The sequence below is a fragment of the Kogia breviceps genome, chromosome 9 (genome assembly GCF_026419965.1).
Source record: "Kogia breviceps isolate mKogBre1 chromosome 9, mKogBre1 haplotype 1, whole genome shotgun sequence".
Classification (NCBI taxonomy): Eukaryota; Metazoa; Chordata; class Mammalia; order Artiodactyla; family Physeteridae; genus Kogia; species Kogia breviceps.
Window position 1 is genome coordinate 47,140,100 of NC_081318.1, and position 27,676 is coordinate 47,167,775.

A 27,676-nucleotide genomic window follows, 5' to 3' on the forward strand; every position below is an offset into this window, starting at 1 on the left:
CTGGTAAAAAAAGAGAAGCTTTCTGATAAAGATAAATCTAGTGTACAGAACAACCTAACTCATTTTTAGTTATTCCTCCATAGCAGGGGTTCTCAGCTTTAGCTGCATATCAGAATCACCCAGAGAATATAACCACCAGATGCTCTGCCCTTATCCCAAGTAGTTAAATCTGTTTTCTGGGGGTGTGGCCCAGGCACTGGTATTTTTGAAAACTCCCCAGTGGGCAGGTAGGGTTGAGAATCCTAGTCTTATAAACTTTGTCATTAAGAAAACCACCCACTAGCCTGTAAAGAAGAGATACTGACTTTTCCTTGTCTCTTCATTAAATTCTCTTAATCCTACTACATTTAATTTTCCCCATCATTTAAATTTTAGCCAGTAATCTGGGGAAAGGACCCAGGAAAAGAGGAGCAAAGCAAACCTCTGAACCAACTCAGGTAACCAGAACCACCAGAGTTTACTCTCTTAAGAATGTTTACATGGAGAACTTTCTGTGTGGAGGTAAAGGTGAGAAAGAAGGCCAGTGCCTAAATTAGGACATAAAAGAGTCTCAGAAATATAAGAGGCATTAGAAAAAGAGGGACAGGAGTCCTTAAAAGAAAATGCTCCCAAGTATCTGGCAACCTTTACTTCCCCGCCTGACCTTTCACCTAACCAGGGGCTGAGAGCTTTAGAATCACCTGGGGAACCTTAAAAACAGAGATGCTTGAGCTTCACCAGTAGAGGCTTTGATTTAGTAAGTCAGGAGGGGTTAGTTAACATGTGTCTTTTTTTAAAAAGCTCCTAGGGTGATTCTAACCAGAAGCCGGTTTGAGGACCACTGACCAAGCCAGATCAGCTCTTTTCCAGACTGCATGATAAATTCCACACCCTTAGGGGATTCTGATTTAAAATAACTCTCGGTAAAACCTGATTTCAAGAGCAAATGTAATCTAAGTTCAAATCCATTCTTATAGTGTTATATCGCATTCCACTTTATGACACCATGTGTGTGAGTAGGAAGATGGATGATCAGAGTCATTACTGTACCTGTCACTTTTTTTTTTTTTTTTTTTTTCTTTTGCGGTACGCGGGCCTCTCACTGTTGTGGCCTCTCCCGTTGCGGAGCACAGGCTCCGCGCGCAGCCATGGCTCACAGGCCCAGCCGCTCCGCGGCATGTGGGATCCTCCCGGACCGGGGCACGAACCCGTGTCCCCTGCATCGGCAGGCGGACTCCCAACCACTGCGCCACCAAGGAAGCCCTGTACCTGTCACTTTTACTAGCTAAATTATGCTCATCCTCATTTATCCTTTCTCCTGAGAAAAGACTGGTTATGTCAGTTACATAGTATTTCCAAGAGACCTCCTGCGGAACAAATCTACAGGTTCTCCAGACCCTGTAATATGACTATCTTTTTCAGTCCCTGGATGCTTTCTATGTGAACAACGCAGGCTCCTTCTTTGGCAAATGGATGCAGCCTCTCTGCTCGGGGAAGGGCAATGGGCGACACCATGCTTGAATTAACTGTCCTTAATGATGTTACAAAGCCTCTCCACCCTCCAGGACCAAGACCCCTTCCATAATGGCACAGTGGTGGAGCCCACCCACAAAAAGGGCTACCTCGTCATCTTGCATCAATGCCAATCGTGGCTTCTGAACCTGGTGACTGAACGTTCCATAGGAATTAGAACAAGGCTAACACACTTTTATTCTAGTTGTTCTTTGCACTGGTTATTCTCTGCCACCTCCATCCCCCCCCCCAATTCATTCCCTCCTCGCCTATGGTGGGGAGAATGACTCCTATGGACTGTAACCCTGGCTCCCTTGTCCTCTGGCTGCTGGTTGGATTTGTCCAATGGGAGATGCAGGCAAGAGATCAAAGGGTGGGAGGAGAGAGAAGCTGAGATATTTCTTCCCCTGCCCCTTCCTGCTTGGGCGGCACAGCAGCCAAGGGTTGCACCTTTGCTTGACTGTGAGGGCCTCTCTCTATGACAGTCCCCTCCTGTGGGAGTTCCCTTTTTATGTGAGCTCCCTACCTACAGAAGCCCTTTTCCTGCAGTCTCCCCCTTCTGTGGCAGCCTCCTCCTCTCCCCTCCAGCTCTCACAAGACCCCAGGAACCCAGTGCCTTCACATAGTCCTTGAAGCACTGGGGAGGTAAAAGCTCCCGCCATTGCCAGTCCCTTGGAAAGATCTCTTGTTAATCAAATTCTCTTCAAAATCCCAGTGAATGTGTCTTCTATTTCTTGCTGGGACACCTTTAAGACTAACTGCAGGGCTTCCCTGGTGGCGCAGTGGTTGAGAATCCACCTGCCGATGCAGGGGACGCGGGTTCGTGCCCCGGTCCGGGAAGATCCCACATGCCGCGGAGCGGCTGGGCCCGTGAGCCATGGCCGCTGAGCCTGCGCGTCCGGAGCCTGTGCCCCGCAACGGGAGAGGCCACAGCAGTGAGAGGCCCACATACCGCAAAAAAAAAAAAAAAAAAAAAAAAAAGACTAACTGCAACCTGAATTCATTTTTCACTTTTCAATCATTCACACGGGAGTCCTGTACATAATAACTTGTGTTCCTCAAAGATCTTAACTTTAAGAGAACTTCTAAGTGGCAGGTTGCTTTAAAGCATTTTTTTTCTATCCAAGCCTCTGTGACCTCTAGATGTCTCTGACATACTCCAGACAAATGAGCTGGGTGCCTTAGTCTCCTGTTGTGTAAAACAAAGGGGATGCACAAGATGGTCTCCAAGACCCTCCTCCTCCAGGCTCTAGCTTCTCAGGATGCCACAGCAGGTCAGAGTTTAGCCCAGGGGTGGAAGGAGCCGCACTGAGAGAAGATGGTGGGAGATACTGATGCACCATCTTGGTGTATTCGAGATACACTGTTCCTTAGGGTGAGTGTGAGCCAATCTGTTCCATTTTGAAAATTATCCATCTGTTCATTCAACAGTGTTTACTCTGCGGAGTCCTTCATGGGTTGGGCTTTAGAGTTGAGATGTAAACCAAGGAGTGACCTGGGCCTCCAACTGGTCAACTTCTAGAGGAAGAGAGGAGCGTCTAAATCAGAGGTTCTCAAACTGGGCGTGCACCGGAGCCACCTGGACGCTTGGTCACACAGAGGCTGGCAGGTGCCGCTCCAGAGGTCCTGACCCAGTAGTGCTGGGGTGGGGGCCAAGCAGGGGAATTTCTAATCAGTCTCTTGGGGAATGTGATGCTGCCAGTCGCTGAGGGAGACACTGAGAACCATTGATTTCAATAATTACCTGAGACACAGCATGTTAAATTATCTTTTTTTTTTTTTTTTTTTTGCGGTATGCGGGCCTCTCACTGCTGTGGCCTCTCCCGTTGCGGAGCACAGGCTCCGGACGCGCAGGCTCAGCGGCCATGGCTCACGGGCCCAGCCGCTCCGCGGCATGTGGGATCTTCCCGGACCGGGGCACGAACCCGTGTCTCCTGCATCGGCAGGCAGATTCTCAACCACTGCGCCACCAGGGAAGCCCAAATTATCTTAAAGATTATGTGCAAAACATTAGGCTAAAAAAATGGTAAAATGAACTTACTTACAAAACAGAAACAGATTCACAAACATAGAAAACAAACTTATGGTTACCAAAGGGGAAGGGGGAGGGGTAAATTGGGAGTTTGGGATTAATAGACACACACTATTATATATAAAATGGAAAAACAACAAGGAACTACTATATGGCACAGGGAACTACAGTCAATATCTTGTAATAACCTATAATGGAAAAGAATCTGAAAAACAATATATATATTTGAATCACTTTGCAGTATACCTGAAGCTAACACAACATTGTAAAACAACTATACATCAATACAAAGTTTTTTGTTTTGCAAGTGGTGAGATAGTGGTGAGATGAGATCAATCCTTTAGAGTCTGTGAGGGAGGGTGGGTCTCAGCAGGTTTTATTAGGGAGGCTGTGCTTGTCTCTAAATGGTGAACAGAAAGCTGAAGATAACAGGAGAGGGAAGGCATGTCAGACGGGGCACAGAGGGAGGGGAGGCGAGGGGCACAGGAACATCTGTAGACCACAGGCCAGCGAGACAGTCTGGGAAAGGCGGGGCCGGACTGCAGTGGACATTGTCTGGCCCACCATCACCCCCACCCACCCACCGGGCATCACTGTGGCTCTCACCTTCCGGCAGTCCGACAGCATCTGTCCTCACTGTGATCTCTCACTCCCTGCCCTTAGGCACCCACCTGGTTCTCTGCAGGCACAGCCTGGTGTTTGAGGGACTTAACAGCTCACAAGCACCCCTCAGCCAACAGAGGTCAGGGCGTGGTGGGCAAATACCACCCCCCTTTCAGTTCCTCCCAGGAGCAGTTCTACATGGCTCCTTGGAAGGTGCCCAACTCAATAATCTGCATTTCTACTGGCTTCTCTCCTTGTCTGTTTCACTCTCCCTCCTGCTCCCTGGCTGCCTTCCCAAATTACCAAGGCACCAAGCCCTTGCCTCAGGCTCTGCTTCCAGGGGAGCCTGGGCTTAGATGGGCTGCAAATGTCCTGCTGAGGAATCTGAACTTTGTCCTGTAGACAAAGCAAATCAGATGGTTTCCAAGATGAAAAGTGTTGCAAGAGCAACACTCTGATGAGTGAAAAGTCACCAAGGGGCACCAGCCATTGGGGGCCATCATGGGACTGGTGGGGAGAACCACTCAGGATGAGCTGAATCCACTGCTGAGGCGTCTCAGTAAGCGAGGCCTGGAGATTTGTGCCCTGGGGCGGGGGGGGGGGGGCACTTCCTCTTGCTCCAGGAGTATGGAGAAAAATGTAACATGGTATTAGGCAAAGATATCTTTCAGGCCAGCTGATCCCTATGGTGGAAACAGTGAAATAAAAGATGAAAGGTTCACCCTGGACATTAAAAAAATAATTATTTCTAAAAGAAAATAAATGGTGGTGTGGACGTTGGAGATCATTCCTCTCTGAAACACTCATCTATACAGGAGGACAGAGCCCTTCACTCCAGAAAAGGTCTCTCTCCTGGTTTCACAGTAAGACAAGCAGGAACGAAAAAGGCTTCCTCGCTGCTGTAGGAAAGCAAGAGGAATCTGGTAGCTGGCCTGGGTGGCTTGAGAAAGGCGGGTGGGGTGGAAGGGCATGAAAAATGGGGGGAGAGCTGGAAAGAACCCCAGGGGAGCACTGTTGAGGGGCCTTTAGGTGGTCAGGGGTCAAGATCAGGGAGGGAGCAACAGTCACCCCATTTCCAGGGACAGTCACACCGTACTCTTTATTTGCTGATTTAGGTCTGTGATATAATTACCATCTTCTAGCCCCCAACCTTCAGCAAAAGGCTTCTAAATACAGACTCTTTGCTAACAATCCAAAGGAGAAATGAAAGAAAAAAAAGAGCTATCAGGATGGGGAAGGGGGCCAATGAGAAGGGGTGGGAAAGCAGTCTGGGTCCAGAGGGTTGGAACTGTATATGTGTGTGTGTGATACACTGAGTAGAGAAGATGTTTTACTGAGGGTTTGCTTTAACGTATGTGAATTTAGGACATGATGAATTTTGTTTTCTTATTTAATTTTCTGAATGGGATCCTGCATTTATCATGGTTCCAAATTCAAAGAGTATGAAATAGCAGCAGGAGTCTCCTTCCCTCCCTTACATCTTAGACACCCCCTTCCCCTCCACACTGGCGACCCTGATACTAGCTCTTGCATCCTTCAAGGGATGTTTTATGATTTTGCCAGAAAAAAAATGTGTGAAATCTTTTTTTTCTGGTTTACACAAATGAAACCATACTGCCCATACTATAGTATATTGGTTTTTGCATTTGATAACTCTGGGTAATCTTTTCAAACTGGTCCATATGAGAGCCTCCTCGTTCTTTTCTGTGGTTGCATGATATTCCTGTACATCGGTGTACCATAATTCATCTAAGCAATCCCCAATTGATGGGCATTTAGGTTGTTTTCTGATGTTTGCTATTGTAAAAAATAGTGAATAATGGTAAACTATAATAATTCTTCAATGTGCTTGTATTGTATCAAGAGTACAGATGAGGGCTTCCCTGGTGGCGCAGTGGTTGAGAATCCGCCTGCCGATGCAGGGGACGTGGGTTCGTGCCCCAGTCCAGGAAGATCCCACATGCCGGAGCGGCTGAGCCCGTGAGCCATGGCCGCTGGGCCTGCGCGTCCGGAGCCTCTGCTCCGCAACGGGAGAGGCCACAACAGTGAGAGGCCCGCGTACCGCAAAAAAAAAAAAAAAAAAGAGTACAGATGATTCTTCTCCAGTAAAGCATAAATGCAATTTAATTCAGCAAGCCAAACTTATTTAATAAATGTGCTATTGAAAATATTGTTGTCACATGTATTTGATTCAGTTGGGTATCGTTTACAAGACAGTTTAGTTATTAAAGCTATTAATAGCAGTGTATTTTCAAAAACACATCACATAAATATTAAGTGATTCTTATCATCAGTTGACTTAGGATGGTCAAAAGCAAGGGTGTTTGCTTAAGGCAATAAGGGCAGTAAGAACAGAATGAGGTCCAGCTGCTCCACAGATTTAAGAAGCTTTGAACTTGGAGTTAGGAAGTGTGGGTCTGATTCCTCATCCTGCCATTATGATTTTTTCAATAAAGTGGGGATAATGATTCCTGCCCTATGTACCTGGCAAAGTTGTTCTGAGGATAAAATGGCAAACTATTTCACATGCATGAAATCTGTTTATGAACTGCAAATGCCTGAACCAATGTTAAATCCTGTTATTCTTACGTTGCTTACAGCACCAGTTTTGGAGGTCAGTAGACAATCCATCTATGGAATAAATTCTGAAATAAGTTTCATAAAGAAGTGACACCGGGCATGACCATTTTAATTAAATGCACGAAACGGTGGCCCTCATAGATCATAATGTTTTAAAAATCAATTAAAGAATCAGAAAGAAAACAGATCCCTATTGGCTAACAACCACAACATTTTTTTTTTGCACCCTCCCCTCTCCCCACCTCATCTGCAGGTATTAAAATCAAGTTCACTGCTAACCATCTTGACAGGAGGTAAATCTGGAAACCGCTCAAATCTGATGGGGTAGGTAATATCTTTTTGTCAATTTACACTGTTAATATTCTTGGACTTACAGGTAACATAGTCTCTCTGGATTCATTAGGAAATGATCAATAAAATATATGGCAGACGGAGTTTAAGCACTCTGGATAATGAAATGCTGGGCTGTCTGGATTTGAGAAGTATTAGGAAACCTACCCATTTCACTCATTAAAACCTTCAAGACGTGCCATTACCGAAGCAGACAGGTGCCGCGGACATTCTCAGTCAATCCACTCAAGTTTCTGCCACCTCTTTTCTAGTCACTGTCTCCATGGCAGCAGTCCACTGACCTGCCCTTAAGGGAAATGGAGTTTCTGGCAAGACTGAGACTTGGTAATTCCACTTGTCAATACAGGTCAGAGAGAAACAGATGGAGGCGTACCAAGTTACTTCACAAATCCAATAACAAAATGAGTGAGCCCTGGGGGCTTCCCTGGTGGCGCAGTGGTTGAGAGTCCGCCTGCCGATGCAGGGGACACGTGTTCGTGCCCCGGTCCGGGAAGATCCCACATGCCGCGGAGCGGCTGGGCCCGTGAGCCATGGCTGCTGAGCCTGCGCTCTGCAACGCGAGAGGCCACAACAGTGAGAGGCCCACGTACCGCAAAAAAAAAAAAAAAAAAAAAAAAAAAAAAAAAAGGATAAAATGAGTGACTCCTGGCAAACGACCAGACCCAGTATTCGGAGTGTCCTCCAGGAAAGCCAAACACTGCATCATTAGCATCCAAGAAACCCACACCGCCAACACCTGTCCATCAAATCTTTCACTGAGTTTGGACTTCCTCCTTCAACATTTTCTTTATTTACCTTTTCCTAAAAAGGTAAAAGCGTACTGGGTGGCTCACTCAAAGTGATTATTAACCTATTAATTTCCTCCCAAATTTAATTTTAATAAATAAATACAAAATGATCTACAAGAAAGGGCATATTTTATCATGTAAATTTCCTTATGGGACTATCATCTAGAAATATCAGTTTCCAGTGACCCAACTTCCCTTGTGGGGGAAGGCAGAAATCGGTGAATGTCAATTCCAACACCCAGGATCTAAACTCTCTTCCCAACTACACAAGAGTCACTTCCTGCTCACCTCTTTTCCTGGAAATGTTCTAGTGTGTTGCCTGCAGTTGTAACAGACTGCCTTTCTGGTGGCATCACTCTCCAATTCAGAAATATAAACACCACTTCAGAGATTTATTTTACAATTCATCCTCTGATTTGTCATGGCTAGGAAGGTCAGCTTCCAGATTTTCTATTCTAGATTACCTTCGAACAGATTTGGCAAACAGAGTAAGGAACGGCTTTTGCCTAGACGGGAACAAACTCTGAAAGTTGGGACCCAAGTTCTCTCTCTCTCTTCTTTTGAAATGTAAACAATCAGAAACCCCTCCACTTCCCCAATTAATTATTTGCAAAAGAATAAACAGGTGCTTTGGAGACTCTGAAGTTATAAAAAGAAAATGGCAAATGATTTTTTTCATGAGCCAGCTGCTCAACTGACAGGATTCTGAGGAAGGCTCTCCTAGGCTCTAAAGCTTAATTAGCAAATCAATTACGATCATCCCCTGTCTGCCAACAGGACGGCCTGCCATCCTCTGCTCTCTCCGCCTCATTTCAGTGCTTTCTGGTGCATCCCCGTCGCCAAAGCCGAAGACCAATCAACCTGAGGTTCCTTTGCTGTCTGCTAACACTGGACAACAGGGGGACGAAGGGGGCCGTTCTAGTTTAATTAAGGATTAGTGACCACCAGAAGGAACGGTGCTCGCCCTGCTTTTTTATACCTGCCCCAGTCCCAGCTCGCCTTAGAAGCTGGGCTCAGCACGGGCTCAGTGGGGGCTGACTGGTGTGGCTGGCTGTCACTTTCTTTCAGTGGAAAACAGATAGGACCAGGCAAAGCAGATGGTTCCTAAAGAGGCACATCCAAAAAATCTGCTAGCAAACTGTGGTGGTGTCTTTCAAATAAACAGCAGCTTACTGGAGAGGAAAATCAGATCTTCCTCGCCACATCCTGCCATGATGCAACCACCTTGAACATCACCCACTCAGGAGCTTCTAATCCTCGGCGAGGCATAATAACTCCTCCTTTGGGACAAAGGATAGCCTGCCTTTCCAAGCCTCCCAGAGACAGCCATCATCACCGCTAATGCTCCCATCTCTGTCAGTAAAATCTGTTATCTAGGTAAAACCACCTTCAAGAGACAGCTGACCTGTGGATCATGCATGGTCACCCAGTCCTAAGAGAAGGAAATGCAAATACCATCTATTTGGCCAGCTGGGTGGAACTAGAGATGGAGCCAGTAACACCTCAAATGGCAATTAAAAAGCAAGTGACTAGTTTCATCATAAAACATTAATGGGATTTTTTTTTTTTTTTCCTTTCAAACTCCAAATAAACTCACAGATAATTATCTGTGAAAGTCCTGGCTCTGACTGCATGAGTTGGGGCAAATCATCGAACATTTCTGGACCTCACTGTCCTCATCTGTAAAATAAGAGGGGGTTGAACTGAAAGATGTCCAAGGTCCCTTTTCGTATGAAAATTCTAAAGTTCTTTCGGTGGAGGTGGGGTGTGGTCTCCTACAACATATTGGCAAATCACACACAGAATTAATCGTCCAGTTTTTGAGCAGAGATTAAAAACAGAGAGACTGTTTTTGTCCCTCGCATAGCTTACCTTTTCAACTGCTGTGTGTTCTTCATTTGTGACGCTGGCTTTTCTTGATTCGTTTTTAGACCTGCTTAGCCTCCTGGATACTTTTTCTCTGAGTAAAGTGGCATATCCAATGTGTTCATAGATGGGATTTGTTGTCATTTTGGAAATGTATTCAGAAGCTTTTGTTTCTATGTACAGTGTTATCAAGCCATCTGTGACCAGATCGTGAATCGATTCAAACCTCTTCTCACCCACGAAGTGTTTTCCATCATAGAAGAGCCTGTAGTTTAAGGTCTGGTTTCCAAACCTGCCCATGAGGAAGGAGAAACCACAGCAGTGTTAGAAATCAGGCCAGTGAGTGGTAATGGCTGCTAAAACTTCCCGAGCGTGTCCTGAATGCCAGGCACTGGGCTAAGCCCTTGGACATGATTGTCCTCATTAAGTTATCATGGAGACCCGTTGAGACAGGTGCAATTATTACCCCTGTTTGACTGCTGAGGAAACTGAGCCTTGAAAAGATGGGGTATCTGATTGAGGCTACATCCCTGGAAAGAGGCAAAGGTGGGTTTAACCCCAGCCAGTCATATGGCATCATTTGATCCTAGAAATGACTAAGGCCATTGGGTCATAATCATTCTCATTTGTCAAAGTCAGGGAGTACTGCCTGATTTACAGATATCTTACTTGAATTTCTTAATGGGAACTAGCCATGCCCCTCCAGCCCCTCCCCTGTACCAGGCAATTACCTCTGCAAGGGAAGCTATCACCACTGGTCTGATGTCCTTTTATTATTACATCTTTAACCACTACCAGTAAAGCACCCCATGCCTCCCACTCCACTTGGTCCAACAGAAGGGAAACAGGGGAGCTGTGTGGAGCTCCATGCTTGAACGCCAGAGCCAGCATTCCAGTGACCTAATCATCAGGGTGCTCTCCCTTTAATGCTGATTGTTCCCTCTTGGCCTTGGTCCTGTATCTCACAGCTGCTGCCTGGCTCCCCAATGGGACTGTCAACTCCTGCTGCTGGGGTGCTGGGAAGCTGGGAAAATACTTTGCATCTCTAGAGCACTTGCTACTCTTGAAGTGCTTCCTCATAATGACATCACTGAAGATATGCCATCCCCAGTTGCAGCTTGGAAAGCATCTACCTTTCCACAATCACAACATCGAGATGGTGGTCAACCCACTGCTGAACACACCTTTGTGGGCTGACCTGGGAAGTGTTTCTTTCTTTCCTTTTTTTTTTAAATAAATTTATTTATTTATATTCTTATGGCTGCGTTGGGCCTTCGCTGCTGCGCGCGGGCTTTCTCTAGTTGCGGCGAGAGGGGGCTGCTGTTCGTTGCGTGCACAGGCTTCTCGTTGCTGTGGCTTCTCTTGTTGCGGAGCACAGGCTCCAGGCGTGTGGGCTTCAGTAGTTGTGGCACACGGGTTCAGTAGTTGTGGCTTGCGGGCTCTAGAGCATGGTGTCCCCTACATTGGCAGGCAGACTCCCAACCACTGTGCCACCAGGGAAGGCCCTGGGAAGTGTTTCATTGATACCATTTCTTCCATGGAGAAAGAGCTTCCCAATTCCAAAGAGCTGATGAATGAACTTTTGGAAGACAATCCAATTCTGAAATTGAAAACCTTCACCAGACCTTACAGGATTGCCATGAGGATCAAAGGACATAAAATATTTGATCCAGGTTAGGAAGGTGCAGTAAATGCAATGCCTTTTGGGTGTTGTGATTTTTATTTTCTTTTATTTTTTGTTTAACATCTTTATTGGAGTATAATTGCTTTACAATGGTGTGTTAGTTTCTGCTTTATAACAAAGTGAATCAGCTATACATATACATATATCTCCACATCTCCTCCCTTCTTGCGTCTCCCTCCCACCCTCCCTATCCCACCCCTCTAGGTGGTCACAAAGCACCAAGCTGATCTCCCTGTGCTATGTGGCTGCTTCCCACTAGCTATCTATTTTACATTTGATAGTGTATATATGTCCGTGTCACTCTCTCACTTCGTCCCAGCTTACCCTTCCCCCTCCCCGTGTCCTCAAGTCCATTCTCTACGTTGGCGATTTTGTTCCTGTCCTGTCCCTAGGTTTTTCAGAACCATTTTTTAGATTCCATATATATATGTGTTAGCATACAGTATTTGTTTTTCTCTTTCTGACTTACTTCACTCTGTATGACAGACTCTAGGTCCATCCATCTCACTACAAATAACTCAATTTTGTTTCCTTATATGGCTGAATAATATTCCATTGTATATATGTGCCACATCTTCTTTACCCATTCATCTGTCAGTGGACACTTAGGTTGCTTCCATATCCTAGCTATTGTAAATAGTGCTGCAGTGAACATAGTGGTGCATGACTCTTTTTGAATTATGGTTTTCTCAGGGTATATGCCCAGTAGTGGGATTGCTGGGTCATATGGTAGTTCTAGTTTTAGTTTTGTAAGGACCATTCATACTGTTCTCCATAGTGGCTGTAACAATTTACATTCCCACCAACAGTGCAAGAGGGTTCCCTTTTCTCCACAACCCCTCCAGCATTTATTGTTTGTAGATTTTTTGATGATGGCCATTCTGACTGGTGTGAGGTGATAACCTTACCTCATTGTAGTTTTGATTTACATTTCTCTAATGATTAGTGATGTTGAACATCCTTTCATGTGTTTGTTGGCAATCTATATATCTTCTTTGGAGAAATGTCTATTTTGGTCTTCTGTCCATTTTTGGATTGGGTTGTTTGTTTTTTTTGGATATAGAGCTTCAGGAGCTGCTTGTAAATTTTGGAGATTAACCCTTTGTCAGTTCATTTGCAAATATTTTCTCCTATTCTGAGGGTTGTCTTTTCATCTTGTTTATGTTTTCCTTTGCTGTGCAAAAGCTTTTAAGTTTCATTAGGTCCCGTTTGTTTATTTTTGTTTTTATTTCCATTTCTGTAGGAGGTGGGTCAAGAAGGATCTTGCTGTGATTTATGTCATAGAGTGTTCTGCCTATGTTTCCTTCTAACAGTTTTATAGTGTCTGGCCTTACATTTAGGTCTTTAATCCATTGTGAGTTTATTTTTATGTATGGTGTTAAGGTGTGTTCTAATTTACAAATGCTAAAGGAACTTCTCTAGGCAGGAAACACAAGAGAAGGAAAAGACCTACAATAACAAACCCACAACAATTAAGAAAATGGTAATAGGAACATACATATTGATAACGACCTTAAATGTAAATGGATTAAATGCTCCAACCAAAAAACACAGACTGGCTGAATGGATACAAAAACAAGACCCGTATATATGCTGTTTACAAGAGACCCACTTCAGACCTAGGGACACATACAGACTGAAAGTGAGGGGATGGAAAAAGATATCCCATGCAAATGGAAATCAAAAGAAAGCCGGAGTAGCAATTCTCATCAGACAAAACAGACTTTAAAATAAAGACTAGGGCTTCCCTGGTGGCACAATGGTTAAGAATCTGCCTGCCAATGCAGGGGACACGGGTTCAAGCCTTGGTCCAGGAAGACTCCACATGCCTCGGAGCAACTAAGTCCATGTGCCACAACTACTAAGTCTGCACTCTAGAGCCCGCGTGCCACAACTACTGAAGCCTGCGTGCCTAGAGCCTGTGCTCTGCAACAAGAGAAGCCACCACAATGAGAAGCCTGCTCACTGCAACGAAGAGTAGCCCCTGCTCGCCACAACTAGAGAAAGCCTGTGCACAATGAAGACCCAACACAGCCAAAAATAAATAAAATAAATTAAAAATAATAATAATAAAATAAAGACTATTACAAGAGACAAAGAAGGACACTACATAATGATCAAGGGATCAATCCAAGAAGAAGATATAACAATTGTAAATATTTATGCACCCAACATAGGAGCACCTCAATACACAAGGCACATGCTACCAGCTATAAAAGGGGAAATCGACAGTAATACAATCATAGTAGGGGACTTTAACACCCCACTTTCACCAATGGACAGATCATCCAAAATGAAAATAAATAAGGAAACACAAGCTTTAAATGGTACATTAAACAAGATGGACTTAATTGATATTTATAAGACATTCCATCCAAAAACAACAGAATACACTTTCTTCTCAAGTGCTCATGGAACATTCCCCAGGATAGATCATATCTTGGGTCACAGATCAAGCCTTAGTAAATTTAAGAAAATTGAAATCGTATCAAGTATCTTTTATGACCACAACACTATGAGACTAGATATCAATTACAGGAAAAAATCTGTAAAAAATACTAACACATGGAGGCTAAACAATACACTAATAAATAACCAAGAGCTCACTGAAGAAATCAAAGAGGAAATCAAAAAATACCTAGAAACAAATGACAATGAAAACACGATGGGCTTCCCTGGTGGCGCAGTGGTTGGGAGTCCGCCTGCCAATGCAAGGACCACAGGTTTGTGCCCCAGTCTGGGAGGATCCCACATGCCGCCGAGCGGTTGGCCCCATGGGTCATGGCCTCTGGGCCTGCGCGTCCAGAGCCTGTGCTCCGCAACACAACGGGAGAGGCCACAGCAGTGAGAGGCCCGCATACCACAAAAAACAAAACAAACAAAAAAAACCCCACGATGACCTAAAACCTATGGGATGCAGCAAAAGCAGTTCTAAGAGGGATACAATCCTACCTCAAGAAATAAGAAACATCTCAAATAAACAACCTAACCTTACACCTAAAGCAATTAGAGAAAGAAGAACAAAAAAACCCAAAGTTAGCAGAAGGAAAGAAATAATAAAGATCAGATCAGAAATAAATGAAAAAGAAATGAAGGAAATAATAGCAAAGATCAATAAAACTAAAAGCTGGTTCTTTGAGAAGATAAACAAAATGGATAAACCATTAGCCAGACTCATCAAGAAAAACAGGGAGAAGACTCAAATCAATAGAATTAGAAATGAAAAAGGAGAAGTAACAACTGACATTGCAGAAATACAAAACATTATTAGAGATTACTACAAGCAACTGTATGCCAATAAAATGGACAACCTGGAAGAAATGGACAAATTCTTAGAAAAGCACAACCTTCCGAGACTGAACCAGGAAAAAAACAGAAAATGTAAACAGACGAATCACAAGCACTGAAATTGTGATTTTTAAATACTGTGATTTTGTGGTAAAGTGCTCCAATGGCTCGCTGGCATGGAGCGTCATGACTGCTCCTGGGAGCTCAGTGGGTCAGTGTGATCTCTGAGAGAATCCCCTGGTTAAAGCGCATGGCCGTGCAGGCACACACGCACAACGTGAGGTGGAGACTTCTGCCGAGGGCGAAGGGAGGCAGAGGTGTGTCTCAATCAGCAGGCTTGATGTTTCAGAAGGAAGCAGCCCTCGAGCACCAGCTTTGCAGATGAGTCTCCAAAAAATGCCGTGTATGCATAAATAGAGGCTCAGAGCCCATCAACTGATAACAGGAAATGTATAAGCCTCTGACACGCTGCTGGCTGCTTTGTAAATGAGGTGAAAATAAAAAATAATGAGGGGGGAATGGGGAGCAATTGATTTAATGGGTACAGAATGTTTGGGATGATGAAAAAGTTCTGGAAGTGGATAGTGGAGATGGCTGCAGGACACAGAATATATTTAATGGCACTGAATTGTACACTTAAAAATGGTTAAAGTGGTACATTTACATTGTATGTTATGTATATTTTACCACAAAAAAAAAATGGGAAAAAAATAAGTAAAGTCTCCTGTAAAGCAGTTGCAACAGTGGATGAAATCAGGCTCACCTTAGTGCTAATGTGTAGCACCCTGGCTGGCGCTGGCTTTCTCTAAGAATGTAGGCACCCTCCACGCCTCCAAGAAGCTCATCTGCCTGCTCTCGGGAGATGATCCCATGAAACCTGAGGAGAGACAAGACCATCTTTGTTCTGAACAGATCACATACCAACATGGACCACAAAGAGCTGCCTAAAAAAGATGGTGGGTCCACCTGGAATCTACAGCTCCCCATTTAAATGAAGAGGGGTGTGACTACTGTATACTTCCAGACGGGCTTAGACCCGGCTCTCAGCATGCACCCACACAGATAATAAGCATGCAAGCAGGCAAGGCAAAAGGAAGAACACCCAGTCCACCTGGCTTTCTGCTATTGTCTTTGATCATAAGCTGAAAATTGAAGTCGTAACCAAAAGCCAGGTTATGGCTCCTCTTTCATCCACGGAGAAAAGCAAAAGAGCATTTACCAATTTAGCACTCTGCTCACTAGGTATTATCCTGATTGCAAACGAGCACGTACTGATTATCACCCTGCTTACTTCAGTGTGGGGTGTTGTTCATTTTAGAGGCTCATTCTCTGGAAAGAATAGCCAGAAGTAATGAACAGTCTTCTATTCCTCTAAATGTTGAGAGCAATCGCTTAGGGATGTGTTTGGAAAATGTACCTATTTTTCTTTTTTAAAGACAATGTTTATTTTTTCCCCTGCAATTTAAAAAGTAATACACATGCATGTAGAAAATTCAGTAGGATTGCAAGCTTGGCCAATAACTGCTTTGCTCTGGAGGGGATGTCTGGGACCTAGAGAGCGGACAGCAATGCCAGGGGAGAGGAGAACAGAGCAGGAGTTAGGGACACACAACCAGCCAGCTCTCTCTGCTGCCCTAAAGCAAAGACAGCGGCTCACCCGTTATCAGAGATTTGATCAATCTGTGTTTCAGGGGAAGGTGGGAGCTGGATTGTGGCGGAGTGAGGCCAGGGGCAAGGGGTCCCAGGCTCTTGGGAGAGGGAACACCACCCTCTTTCTAGGATTACCCAATCTTAGGGAATTGGAGGGAATAAATTAGAGAAGAAGTTTTCTGGACAGAGAATCCCCTTTTACCTTCCTGGAAGGGAGATGGGAGGGAGGGAAGCTGGCTACACAAGAAATGCTGTTGTTTTTTTCCACAGGAATGCAAAGATTCTTAGAGGACACATGTACCAGGATAACATTTTGGAAAAAAATAAACCTATCACAATACTTACGTCTTAAATCCCTTCTATTCTTTACAACTAGACCTTACAAGCTGAAGCTTTATTCCTAGGGGAGTGAGGTCAAACACTCTGGCCTTGAGTTCTCAGATCAACTCTCAAAAGCCTAGGGCAGTGATAGCTTGGGAAAAAGGGGTGTTCTGGCTTCTCAAATTTTGGTTCTAAATCTTGAGAGCCAATGTATGGAGGTCTTGCAGCATCGCTTTTCTGGGGTGAGGATGAATGTGCTGTGTGACATAAGAGCAACCCTCCTGTCCAAAAGGAGACCAGTGTCCCCAGTTCTTTTAGGAGGGAGATTGGGAGAAATTTGGCCAGAACCCATGTTCAGTGGGTCTAAGCTGGGAGGTGGAGAAGCCTCCTTTGCAGCAAGAGCTGGGGCTGGAGAAGGCTGGACATGGTTTGGACAGAGACCTCAGGGGAGCCCTGCAGATCCCAGGCTATATATATATAGAGAGGGGGGGGGGGAGGGAGGGAGGGAGGGAGAGAGAGAGAGAGAGAGAGAGAGAGAGAGAGAGAGAGAGAGAGAGAGAGAGAGAGATGGGAGGGACGTGGAGAGGATAGAAGAGCAGAGGGCATTGGAAACTTTCCCACATAAGAAAGGACAAAAGCTGGTGCCACAAGACGTTTGAGGCTGGGATGTCCAGGACACAACGTGACAGGGCAGGGCAGGGGGTGACCACAGCAGGAAGAGGCACACGCAGCGAAGGGACAGAAACCTGACACCCCTGACCCAGGTCACTCTCTGGGGGAAGAAGGGCAAAAAAAAAAAAAAAAAAAAAAAAAAAAAAAATGGGAGAAGGAATATCCCAAATAGGCAGTTAACCTGAAAGCAGCTTTGTTTGAATTCCCTTGAATGGACGTGTTTCAGGGATGGCCAGCAGCAGATGTCAGGTGTCAAAGCTAAATTCAATTGTTCAAAAGAAGAAAATGACAATCTTGTGCATCTGAAGACCCCGTGTGTTGCTCATCAGCCCCTTTAGGCATGGATTTAAAAGTAGCCATCATGGGGCTTCCCTGGTGGCGCGGTGGTTGAGAGTCCGCCTGCCGATGCAGGGGACATGGGTTCGTGCCCCGGTCCGGGAGGATCCCACCTGCCGCGGAGCGGCTGGGCCCGTGAACCATGGCCGCTGAGCCTGCGCGTCAGGAGCCTGTGCTCCGCAACGGGAGAGGCCACAGCAGTGAGAGGCCCGCGTACCACCAAAAAAAATAAAAAGATAAAAAAAAAAATAAAAGTAGCCATCATGTATATATCTATGATCCCAACTTTTCAAAAAAAAAAAAAAAGAGCCTGCACAAAGACTGGGAAGAAAGAGATGAAGGGAAAAAAGTTAACAATGCTTCTCTTCCATGGTGGGGCTATGGTGTTTTCCACCTTGTAGATTCCTATATGCTCTAATTTTCCCAAATTAATTGGGTATTAATTAATTAACTTTTTTTTTTTTTTTTGTGGTAGGTGGGCCTCTCACTGTTGTGGCCTCTCCCTTTGCGGAGCACAGGCTCCGGACGCGCAGGCTCAGCAGCCGTGGCTCACGGGCCCAGCCGCTCCGCGGCATGTGGGATCTTCCCGGACTGGGGCACGAACCCGTGTCCCCTGCATCGGCAGGCGGATTCTCAACCACTGCGCCACCAGGGAAGCCCTAATTAATTAACTTTTTAAGAACAAAAGTAATACCTACCCACGTGGGAAAATTCAATATTTGAAAATTAAAAGGCACGAAAGAAATAAAAATATGAACAGTAGAGAAATAAAAATTCCCTTTCCCTAATGGTATCTATTGAACACACTTTCTTGTGATTGTTTCTAGGAAAAAAATATGCATATATATTTCCTGAATAGAGCATGTCTTACTTTTTGAATGGAACAACAAAAACTTTCATTTTTTAAAAAGAAATGGAAACACTGAATATGAAGTTTTTAAGCTAACTTCCCTCTAACACGATATGTTCCTTTTTTATGGTTAAGAAAATGTTTCTTTGGTCTCGTTTCACTCTATAGTTTATGTGGATGGGGGGGATGTTGGACTATGAGAACTAGAAGGTTATTCAACACAACTTTTATGCAAAAAAGGGAAAGACACAATGAATAGAGTTTCTTTTGGAATTCATGTACAAAGATGTTCTATTTGAGAAGTAGATAATAGGTTTTCATTTTCTCTTTTTAAAATTAATTCTCTTTTCTTTCGCTCTATGAGCAAAATCCAAATCAGTATACTGAAGAAAAATAAGTCCTATTACAACCAGATTAGATGTTAGGGACATGGGGGTGGAAGAGAGAGGAGGCCAGTGATGCAGGCAGGTATTCCAGAGCCCCCAGCTAAACTCCCAAGGTCCGGGATGAAGGTTCAGAAGCGCAGCCATGGCAATTAGGAAGTGGCTGCTGAACTGGGACAAATAAGAGGGTCATTAATCACTGAAGTGAAGCTCTGATGGGTAAGGGAATAGAGGAAGAAGGTTTTGGATTGGCTGGGAGAGCTATGGGAGCTGAAAGAGACTTTAACCTTATAATGCCTCCAGGTGGGACATGGGAAGAAAATCGAATTGTGCATCTGACTGACATCCTCCCCACCTCCGACTCCGCCCTTTGCTCTGTCTGGGTGGTTCTGCCTGCTGTGAGCTGTGCACCATGCCACAGCCGAGACTGCCAGCTATTTTTATGGTAATGCGTATTTGCTTTGCAGCAGGTTTCTGAGAAAGTAAAACAAGAGATGAAATTAAGAGGAAAATGGGGGGGACTTCCCTGGCGCTCCAGTGGTTAAGACTTCGCCTTCCAATGCAGGGGGTGCGGGTTCAATCCCTGGTCGGGGAGGTAAGTTCCCACATGCCTCGTGGCCAAAAAACCAAAACATAAAACAGAAGCAATATTGTAACAAATTCAATAAAGACTAAAAATGGTCCACATTAAAAAAAATCTTTAAAAAAATAAGAGGAAAATGGGGGAAATCATAATTATGGTATTAAGGCAATTTGGCTAATAGATCCATGTCAAGAGAAATCATTTTGGTTTTAGAAGACTGCAAGGAAATGAGATGACTTTCCTGAGTGTTGCATTTACTGAGGTAGATGAAAGTAAGGAATTCAGCCTCAGTTTACATTCTTTGACACCCTAGCTGTTTATATAGTATTGAAGTAGAAAGTGAAATGAAATACTAAGAGAGCCACAGTTATGGAAAATGCCGCCTTACGCCTTACGTTTCAAATACTCGCCAGGCACTCAGGGGCTGCTTTTGTGAAGAGAACTGAATGTAGCAGGAGATAGTCTCCCTCCCACATTCATGAAGCCAAGCACCTGAATATTATAAGAAAATTCAGTACAAAGGGATCTGATTGCATTTATCCTTATTATTAAACTCTTGCACAATGGACATTTGATGAAGACTACATATTGGAAAAATTTTAATATTTAATATTTAAATGACATAGGAAGTGACTACTTATTACATTATTAAAACAATGAATAGCATAATACATACTCTCTTCCATAATATTTTGGTCTGTTTTCCACCTAAATTGAAAAGAAGAAAAGTGTTAATAATGCATTTGAATTCAAATCAGATAGATAAAAATACTAGTCAAATAAACAGAGCTAGAGTCCTGGGAATAATTTTATTCCAGTTTTTATTCCCCAAATCAGAGGTCTAAGACACTCTGGAGTTAAACAACACATTCCACTCTCTTGAGTAAAAATGACCTAGAATTGCCATATTTCACTAATCATTAGGCTCAGTCCCCACCCAAACTCAATCACCCAATAAAAGAATTTTTGAAGGAAACACAGTGAGGCTTATTTTAATATTAAGGAATTTATAAAAGTATTACAAGGCTTCATCCTGAAGGACAGAACAAATACTTTTAGCATGAATAAAACACATTTATTTCAATCTTCACCTAATTGTTTCATTATGTATTTATAATAAAAATGGGGAGTGCACCCGGATTAAAAAATAAGTTTAGGGCTTCCCTGGTGGCGCAGTGGTTGAGAGTCTGCCTGCCGATGCAGGGGACACGGGTTCGTGGCCCAGGTTGGGAAGATCCCACCTGCCGCGGAGCGGCTGGGCCCGTGAACCATGGCCGCTGAGCCTGCGCGTCAGGAGCCTGTGCTCCGCAACGGGAGGGGCCACGACAGTGAGAGGCCCAGGTAACGCCAAAAAAAAAAAAAAAAAAAAAAAGTTTAATTTGGTCTCTTTCCCGATAAAATCAATATCCTAACATTCTTATTTTTTTCATCAAATGGTGAATGGGCTAACATTCACTTGACACCAGAGGTACAAGCTTTGGAGGATAAGATTTATGATTTGACTGAAAAGCATAAACATTCCAGAAAAGATTTTTCAATCACATCTTGAGCCTTGGGGTTATCACATTGGATTTCTGCCCATATATGTGATAATCTACTTTCATATGAACTTTGTTTTCTTACATTCAAGGTGTTGGAGTTGGTAAGAAATTAACATGAATTCTCATGTTCAGCTTTTATTCTTCTAGTCTGATTCCAGGGACACTGAGAACATGTAGAGCTACATGAAGTTATGTATTTCATTGATGGTTATAAGAGCAAGATCATGTTTGTTTACTAGGGTAGAATATGAGCTGGGAAGCTATTTCATTTACAGTCATTTCTGTCTACAGTCAAATGGGCGGTTTTCTCAGCAGGGCACCATGGTGGGATTTGAAGGCAGTTTCCCGGCCTATCTTTACTCTCCAAAGGATGCAGGGGACCTGAGTGGGCAGTAGGTGGTATGGACTAGAGGAAAAGGTTCAAAAGGGGGAGCCGGGTCTCTGTGGACCATCTTGACAAGCCTGCCTTTGACAAGCCTAGCTGGCGTAAAACTAATCATCTAGATACTTCTAAATATGTGTTCACTCTTCTATGCGTTTTACACCTGAAAAGCACTGAACCAAGAGAGGGCATTCATCACTCTTAATCTTTAAGGTTTGAAGCCTGCTGTGTGTCATTTATGAAGGAAGATCTAAATAATATGATTAATCGAAGCACAAAGTGTGTAAAAAGGCACCTTGTTATTTGATTACTCTACATGCTGGAAAGCTTTTGAATGTGAGTTGAACATTTTGTCATTTACATTGTTCTACTGGCTTTCACAGTTCTTTCTTACTCTCAGGATACTGTAGATAATGTGGCTGCAACACCAACATGCCATAGAAGAAGTTTAGAATTTTAGAAAAGCTAATGGAAGTAGGTAATATATAATATGCAAGATATCTCTCCTTTCTTTGAGAGTCAATGTTCCACATTTTGAAATGACTCCCTATTTATCAGGACAATTTTATTTCCATCTTTTTGGTTGAACCATAACACAGATTTGCAAATCTGCGTGTAGCTACCAACTCCATTCCCTTCCTCCATCCTCTTATCTTTCCAAAAGAGAAGGGTAATTTTTTTTTTTTTAATATGTGAAAGACAAGTTTATTTGCCTCCAAAGGACTCAGGTAATTTAGAAAAATTTAAAATACAGTTAGTTGGTAAGGGGGAATCATCCCTAATCAGCAGCTGCTGAATAATCAAGCCTAACTACCCAGTTGGGCCTCAGAACACTGTTAACCTGTCTTTGCGTAAGAAAGAAATGACTACAGTTTTAATTATAATTTGGGATTATCCATGTAGTCTGACCCTTCTCCCTCACAACCCTTATTCCATTGAATATTGACTCTACCAGTTGAAAAGGAAAATATTTCCTTGAGATTAATAAAAAAACAAAAGGGTGGTAGACTATAATAAGAGAAGGGTAATTAATCTAATGTCCCCAATGGACAGTATGCTAGATGGACCTTACTACTAACTCTTGACGTGCAGGTAAGTAGTTAATTTAATTGACTCTTAAGAAGACAACAAATTGCTTTCAGTGCATCCATCACTCATAAAAATATATGGTACACTTATGTTCAGAGCTCTGTGCTCAGCCCTGTCATTGTTCGTGAAGTGATGACCTCACAGGTGTGAGAGGAAAGATATAAGGAGCTCAGGGGTGTTCTGTACTTGCAGTAAGAGGAAACACTTGAAACATCTAACACAGGCCCCCAAACAGGGAAGTCAATATCTAGGGTGCCTTGAGGAATACCAAATAAGATCCCGCCTGCAGGACCCTTTGATCCAATTGAAGAACAAATCTGCATATGAAAACTGCAAGAAAATAAAACAAGAGCACTAAATTCTGTGGGGAGAGACTACACATGGAATAGGGCCATACAACAGGTCCAAACTATTGCACAAAACGTATACTAGAATATTATTCTTTATTTAGCTGAAATTCAAATTTAACTAGGCATCCTGTTTTAATTTCATTTTTTCTAAATCTGGCAACCCTACATAGGGAGAGAGAAAACTGGAAGTAAGAGAGAGAGAAGACAGAGGATGTGGGCAGTCATCTGATCACTACTCCCACTGTCCAGGCTGTTTTGATAGTGATCTGATTCAACCTCTCATCCCTGTGTTGTCTCTGTTGCTCTTAAAGAAAACATAGCTTCCTCGTTAATGTTAAAGAGAGAGAGAATGGATGGGATAAAAAAAAAAAAAATACAACTATCACCTCTTCCTTTCCTAAACATTTGGTCACAGGACTCTAAATATAGTCTTTCTCTCCACTGTTCACTAAGCTTTTAACCAGTCAAGAGCTTAATGTAAGTTAAATGACCCCAGAAAAATCATAGAATGCGCTCATTTTTTTAAGGCAGATAATTTTGGATCCTGAGATCCAGACAAAATACAGTCGGCTGATGTCAGGGCTCCAAGGGACAAGGGACCTGACTAGAGAAACTAGAACCTCTACCCTGTGATGGAGTATTGCCTTAAAGGAGCCTGACTCTCTCCAGGTGCTGCCCCACACTAGACACTGATGGAGTCAGGACCTACCTGTGAAATGCAGATCTGTTTTATTAAAGAAGCCGTAGCATTGAATTTCAGTTTCCAGGTGTGTGAGATTCTCTTCAGTGAATGAGACAAAGGGCAATTGATAAATTAAAAGTAAGGCAGCTCAGAAGTTCTTGCACTTTCATTGAGAATTATGCTTGTTAAAAATCAGGCAACTTGACAAAAAATGGAGGGCTAATTTAGGTAGTCATGTGGATTCAGGAAGGGACAAAAATGTAACATATCCCAACATGAAGGAAAGTTGGTTCTGGAACTTCCCTCTGCCACTGTGATTATCCTAGGATAACCCATCACCTTGGTGAAACTGGTCATTGAGAATATGCCTAACAGAAATCAGATCTGCGATGCCTGCTCTTGGGGTTTAGTGATCCAGCTCCAAGAAGTGAAAGAAGCCCACCCTTTTCAGGACAAAAAAGTCATAATTTGTATACATATTGCTGGATCTTCCAATACTGGATCCTTTCATGATCTACCTGGTTCTGAAAGGAACACCTCCTTTTGCAAAAGGAGGCTACCAAGTAGATCGGTGAGCAAACAAACACCTGAAATGGGTCCTGCCCAAGACACAGGTGAATTTGGTGTGTGTGGTGTGACTGTGACGAATGGTGGCTGATTCTTTTTATAAATATAACTAACTGAACGTCATAGTCTAAGTAAGCATCATGTACAGGAGAATAGTCCCTCAAGGTAGGTAAGACATGACACTGATGTCACTGTTGATGAGAACACTTTTGGAACTGCTTTAAGAATCACTACCCTTCTCCTTGGATACACTTACAGCTGCATTTCTCAAACTGTGGTCTGGTCATCCAAAACAGAAACTTCAGGATGCTCGTTAAAGACTGCAGGATCCTGATCCCTCCCTCAGACAAACCAAATCAGAATTACTTAGGGTGGGGCTTTAATGTGTTATTTAATCAAGTTCCCCTGGACTTTAGCATACACTAAAGTCTCAGAATCACCTGGTAAATAGAAACATATATTTACTTTTTGAGAATGGATTTGAGAGTGGATGTTAACAGTGGATGCAAACAGGTATAAGTTATTCAGAGCCAAATTCAGTAAATAGGGTGAGTGATCCGACTTGGAAACACATCTGAGACAAAAATGAGGCACGATCCTAAGATACTAAGATTTGCACTGTGACTCATTCTGAAGGTTCTTTAGAAGAGCATTCCCAGCACACTCTAGGCAATGGGAAATTGGTGGAATAAAAGCACAGCTTCCCAAGATGACTGACTGGAAAGGGACCACCCTCATGTAATATATGTTAAACTATTTCATGACTTTATAGTCACACCTCATATATAATTATTGCCAGTACTGTGACTACTGAAGATGGTTTTGGTCCTGTCTAGCCCTGTCCATACAATGCACCCACCCCCCGCTCAACAGTCCATCGTTTTTAGTATGTTCTTATTTTAAGATCCTCAACTTGCTTTTAATAAAATAAAGGTGGCTCACAAGATGGTTGAAAGGCTGGGCTGTTCACTCAGACTCTGCCTGTCTTTGAGGTCAGATCAGTGTGTCCATAAGCAGGTTATTAAACTCTGTTACTCAGTTTCCTCATCTTTAAAATGGGGATGATAACAAAAATACCTGCTTCACTGAGTTGTTGTAATAATTAAGTGAGTGAATACATGCAACATGGTTGCAACAGTGCCTGGAGTACAGAGATATTCAATGAATATTAGCTATTACCGGTGCCCAGAGAGACCCTCCTGTGTAGAGAAGGAAGAGGTAGGCCCATTATTTTCTGTGCTCTTAAAGCTCCTTTTACTGATCTCTGCTGAAAAACTTGACATCTCACCATATTTTAAATCTTTACTGGGCTGGTTCTTTAACTATTTTTTGAAGCAGCCATTTTTGTCTCCATCATCATTGTATTCCTAGGATTTCACCTGATGTCAGGCACAGAGTGAATGCAGGCACCTCTTGTTATCTGAATCAAATCCATTCCTAAAAATGTGTTGGGCGGCAGAGTTTCAAATAGCAAGAGCCTATATTCCATTATTTTCAATGGAAAAATAATAATAATTCATTCTTGGAGCATCCAAAAAAAATCAATGTCCCAGATATTACTAAAATTCTTTTAAATAATTATATAACAATCTGCTAAGAATTTCTGCATAACATAAAATATTTAAATGCCAATTATATAATTGTTTAACACGTCATGATGTAATTAATAGGTATGTTTATGTACAGTCCACAGCTGAACAGAATAGGAATTTCATTATCCTTCTACAATGAGGATGTTCTATAATAAAAATAAACAATGAAATAATATTGCCAAAGATCTGAAAGATACTATCTAAATCAGGCCTGAATTGGTAGTGCCCCCAGGTACCTGGCCCAAACAAATACTGAGGAGCTAAACCCTCAGGGGAAAAGTGGGGGGAGTTACGGGTGTAATGCGCAATATGTTTAAACAGGAGGTGGGGCAGGAGGAGTCTGAGGTATGAGAGGAGCCCCTCTTCCATCACCTAGCTTTCCTACTACTCAAAGTGTGATCTGGAGACCAGCAGCCTTGGCATCACCTTGGAGCTTGTGAGAAATGCAGAATGTGCATTTCGAAGGGGAGTCATATACACATTAAAGTTTGAGAAGCCGTCACACATAGGAGAACTTGTGACAGCAGGTTTTTAACTGGGAGAAGGATTTTGGCTAAAACCTTCTGTAAGTTGTTACAGCAAATATTCAGAGAGTGATTGTTCTGAGAGCAAAGGGTGCCTCTACTCATTAAATGTTTGCAGAATGAGACAAAGATCATGAACGAAGAGCCCCGCTGTCAATTCAATTGCTGTGTGACCCTGAAGAGGTTATTCAACTTCTTCGCATCTCATTTCCCTCGATTTTCAATAAAACTGGAGTTATAAAAATGTACTATTTTAATAAGGCTCTTTCAAAGATTAGGTGAGATAATGCATGTAAAAACCGGTAGGGCTTGGAACGTTGTGGTAATAGGCTAACATTTACTGAGTGGCTATTCTGTGCCAGGAACCGTCCTTAGGGTTTCACATGTTGATCTCATTTAAGCCTCCAAACAAACCTATGAGGGAAGTGAGTGCGATTATTTTACACAAAGTCCTCAAATAACTAGCTTGAGGTCATAGACCTAGTAAGTGGCTTTCGACTCAGCACACATACCTTTAACTACAATACTGTGCTTCCCAGCTTCTCCAGAGCATATGCCAATCAATGTTGATGGCTTCATTGGCTAGCAAAATTCTACGGACTGGTTTCAAACTGAATTATCTGAATTGTCCTTGATTTTTCTTTGTCAGGACTGAACACCTTAAAATCTCCTTGGACTTCTGTCAATGAGTTAACAAATGAGAAGTTGGAATAAATTTGCCTAGATGTTGTGATATTTTGGGTCTCTCAACGATTTCCCTGTGATTTAGAATTAAATGTATTCCAAACTACCTGGTTTGTTTTTCAATTTATTCTTCTAATTTTAAGGAAAAATTCTCAGCATTTTGCAAAGCTTGAAAGAACAGTAGGGTGACAGCTGCATAGTGAGAGACAGGAAGCATAAGCCTTAAATGAGTTTGCTTTATAGTCAGATTATCATTGCCTAGATAAACACAAGTTCTTTTATATTCAACACAAAGGCATTTAAAGAATATTGTGAGTCCCCTGTAAACAAGGTTTCCAATTATTGAAAAAAACTAAGCTTTTATAATCCCTCAGCAGCTGGTATGTATTAAGTTTTTACTTACTAGAAATAATTTAAAAACCCAATTTAGCAATCTCCTACACAGGGCAGCTAGACTGCTGGATTCTCTGAGATACAGATCAAGTGTAGGAGAAAAGGTTTTTGATGGGGGGATTTGTACTGGTGATACTGGGGCAATTTCATCCAGAAAAAAATAAATATGGATTATTCCCTTCTAATTAGAAATCAAAGATCTCTACTGAAAGGGAGAGAAAGAAAATGCAAGTACTGAAATTTACATTCTTGTGGTCAGACTGCATAGTATAGAATGAAAATTGAGCAAACTTGAAATCTCCGGTTTCTTTTCTTTAGTTTTCCTCATGGCATTACTTTAACCTTTCCAGGATTCTGATGGCATGCTGATGAGGTGCATTCCTTCCTGTTTTGA

At 42.9% G+C, this 27,676-nt stretch overlaps 1 protein-coding gene across 1 annotated transcript in view; it reads right to left on the minus strand.

Annotated features, from left to right (window-relative positions):
• Positions 1–27,676, minus strand: part of CHN2 (chimerin 2) — a 321,413-nt gene that overhangs the window by 103,916 nt on the left and 189,821 nt on the right. Inside the window, exons 4-6 of the mRNA XM_059074355.2 lie at positions 20,155–20,186; positions 15,447–15,560; positions 9,718–10,003 (exon numbers count right to left, since the gene is read on the minus strand). Of these exons, the coding sequence (XP_058930338.1) occupies positions 9,718–10,003; positions 15,447–15,560; positions 20,155–20,186 (432 nt within the window). The remainder of the gene's footprint in view (positions 1–9,717; positions 10,004–15,446; positions 15,561–20,154; positions 20,187–27,676) is intronic.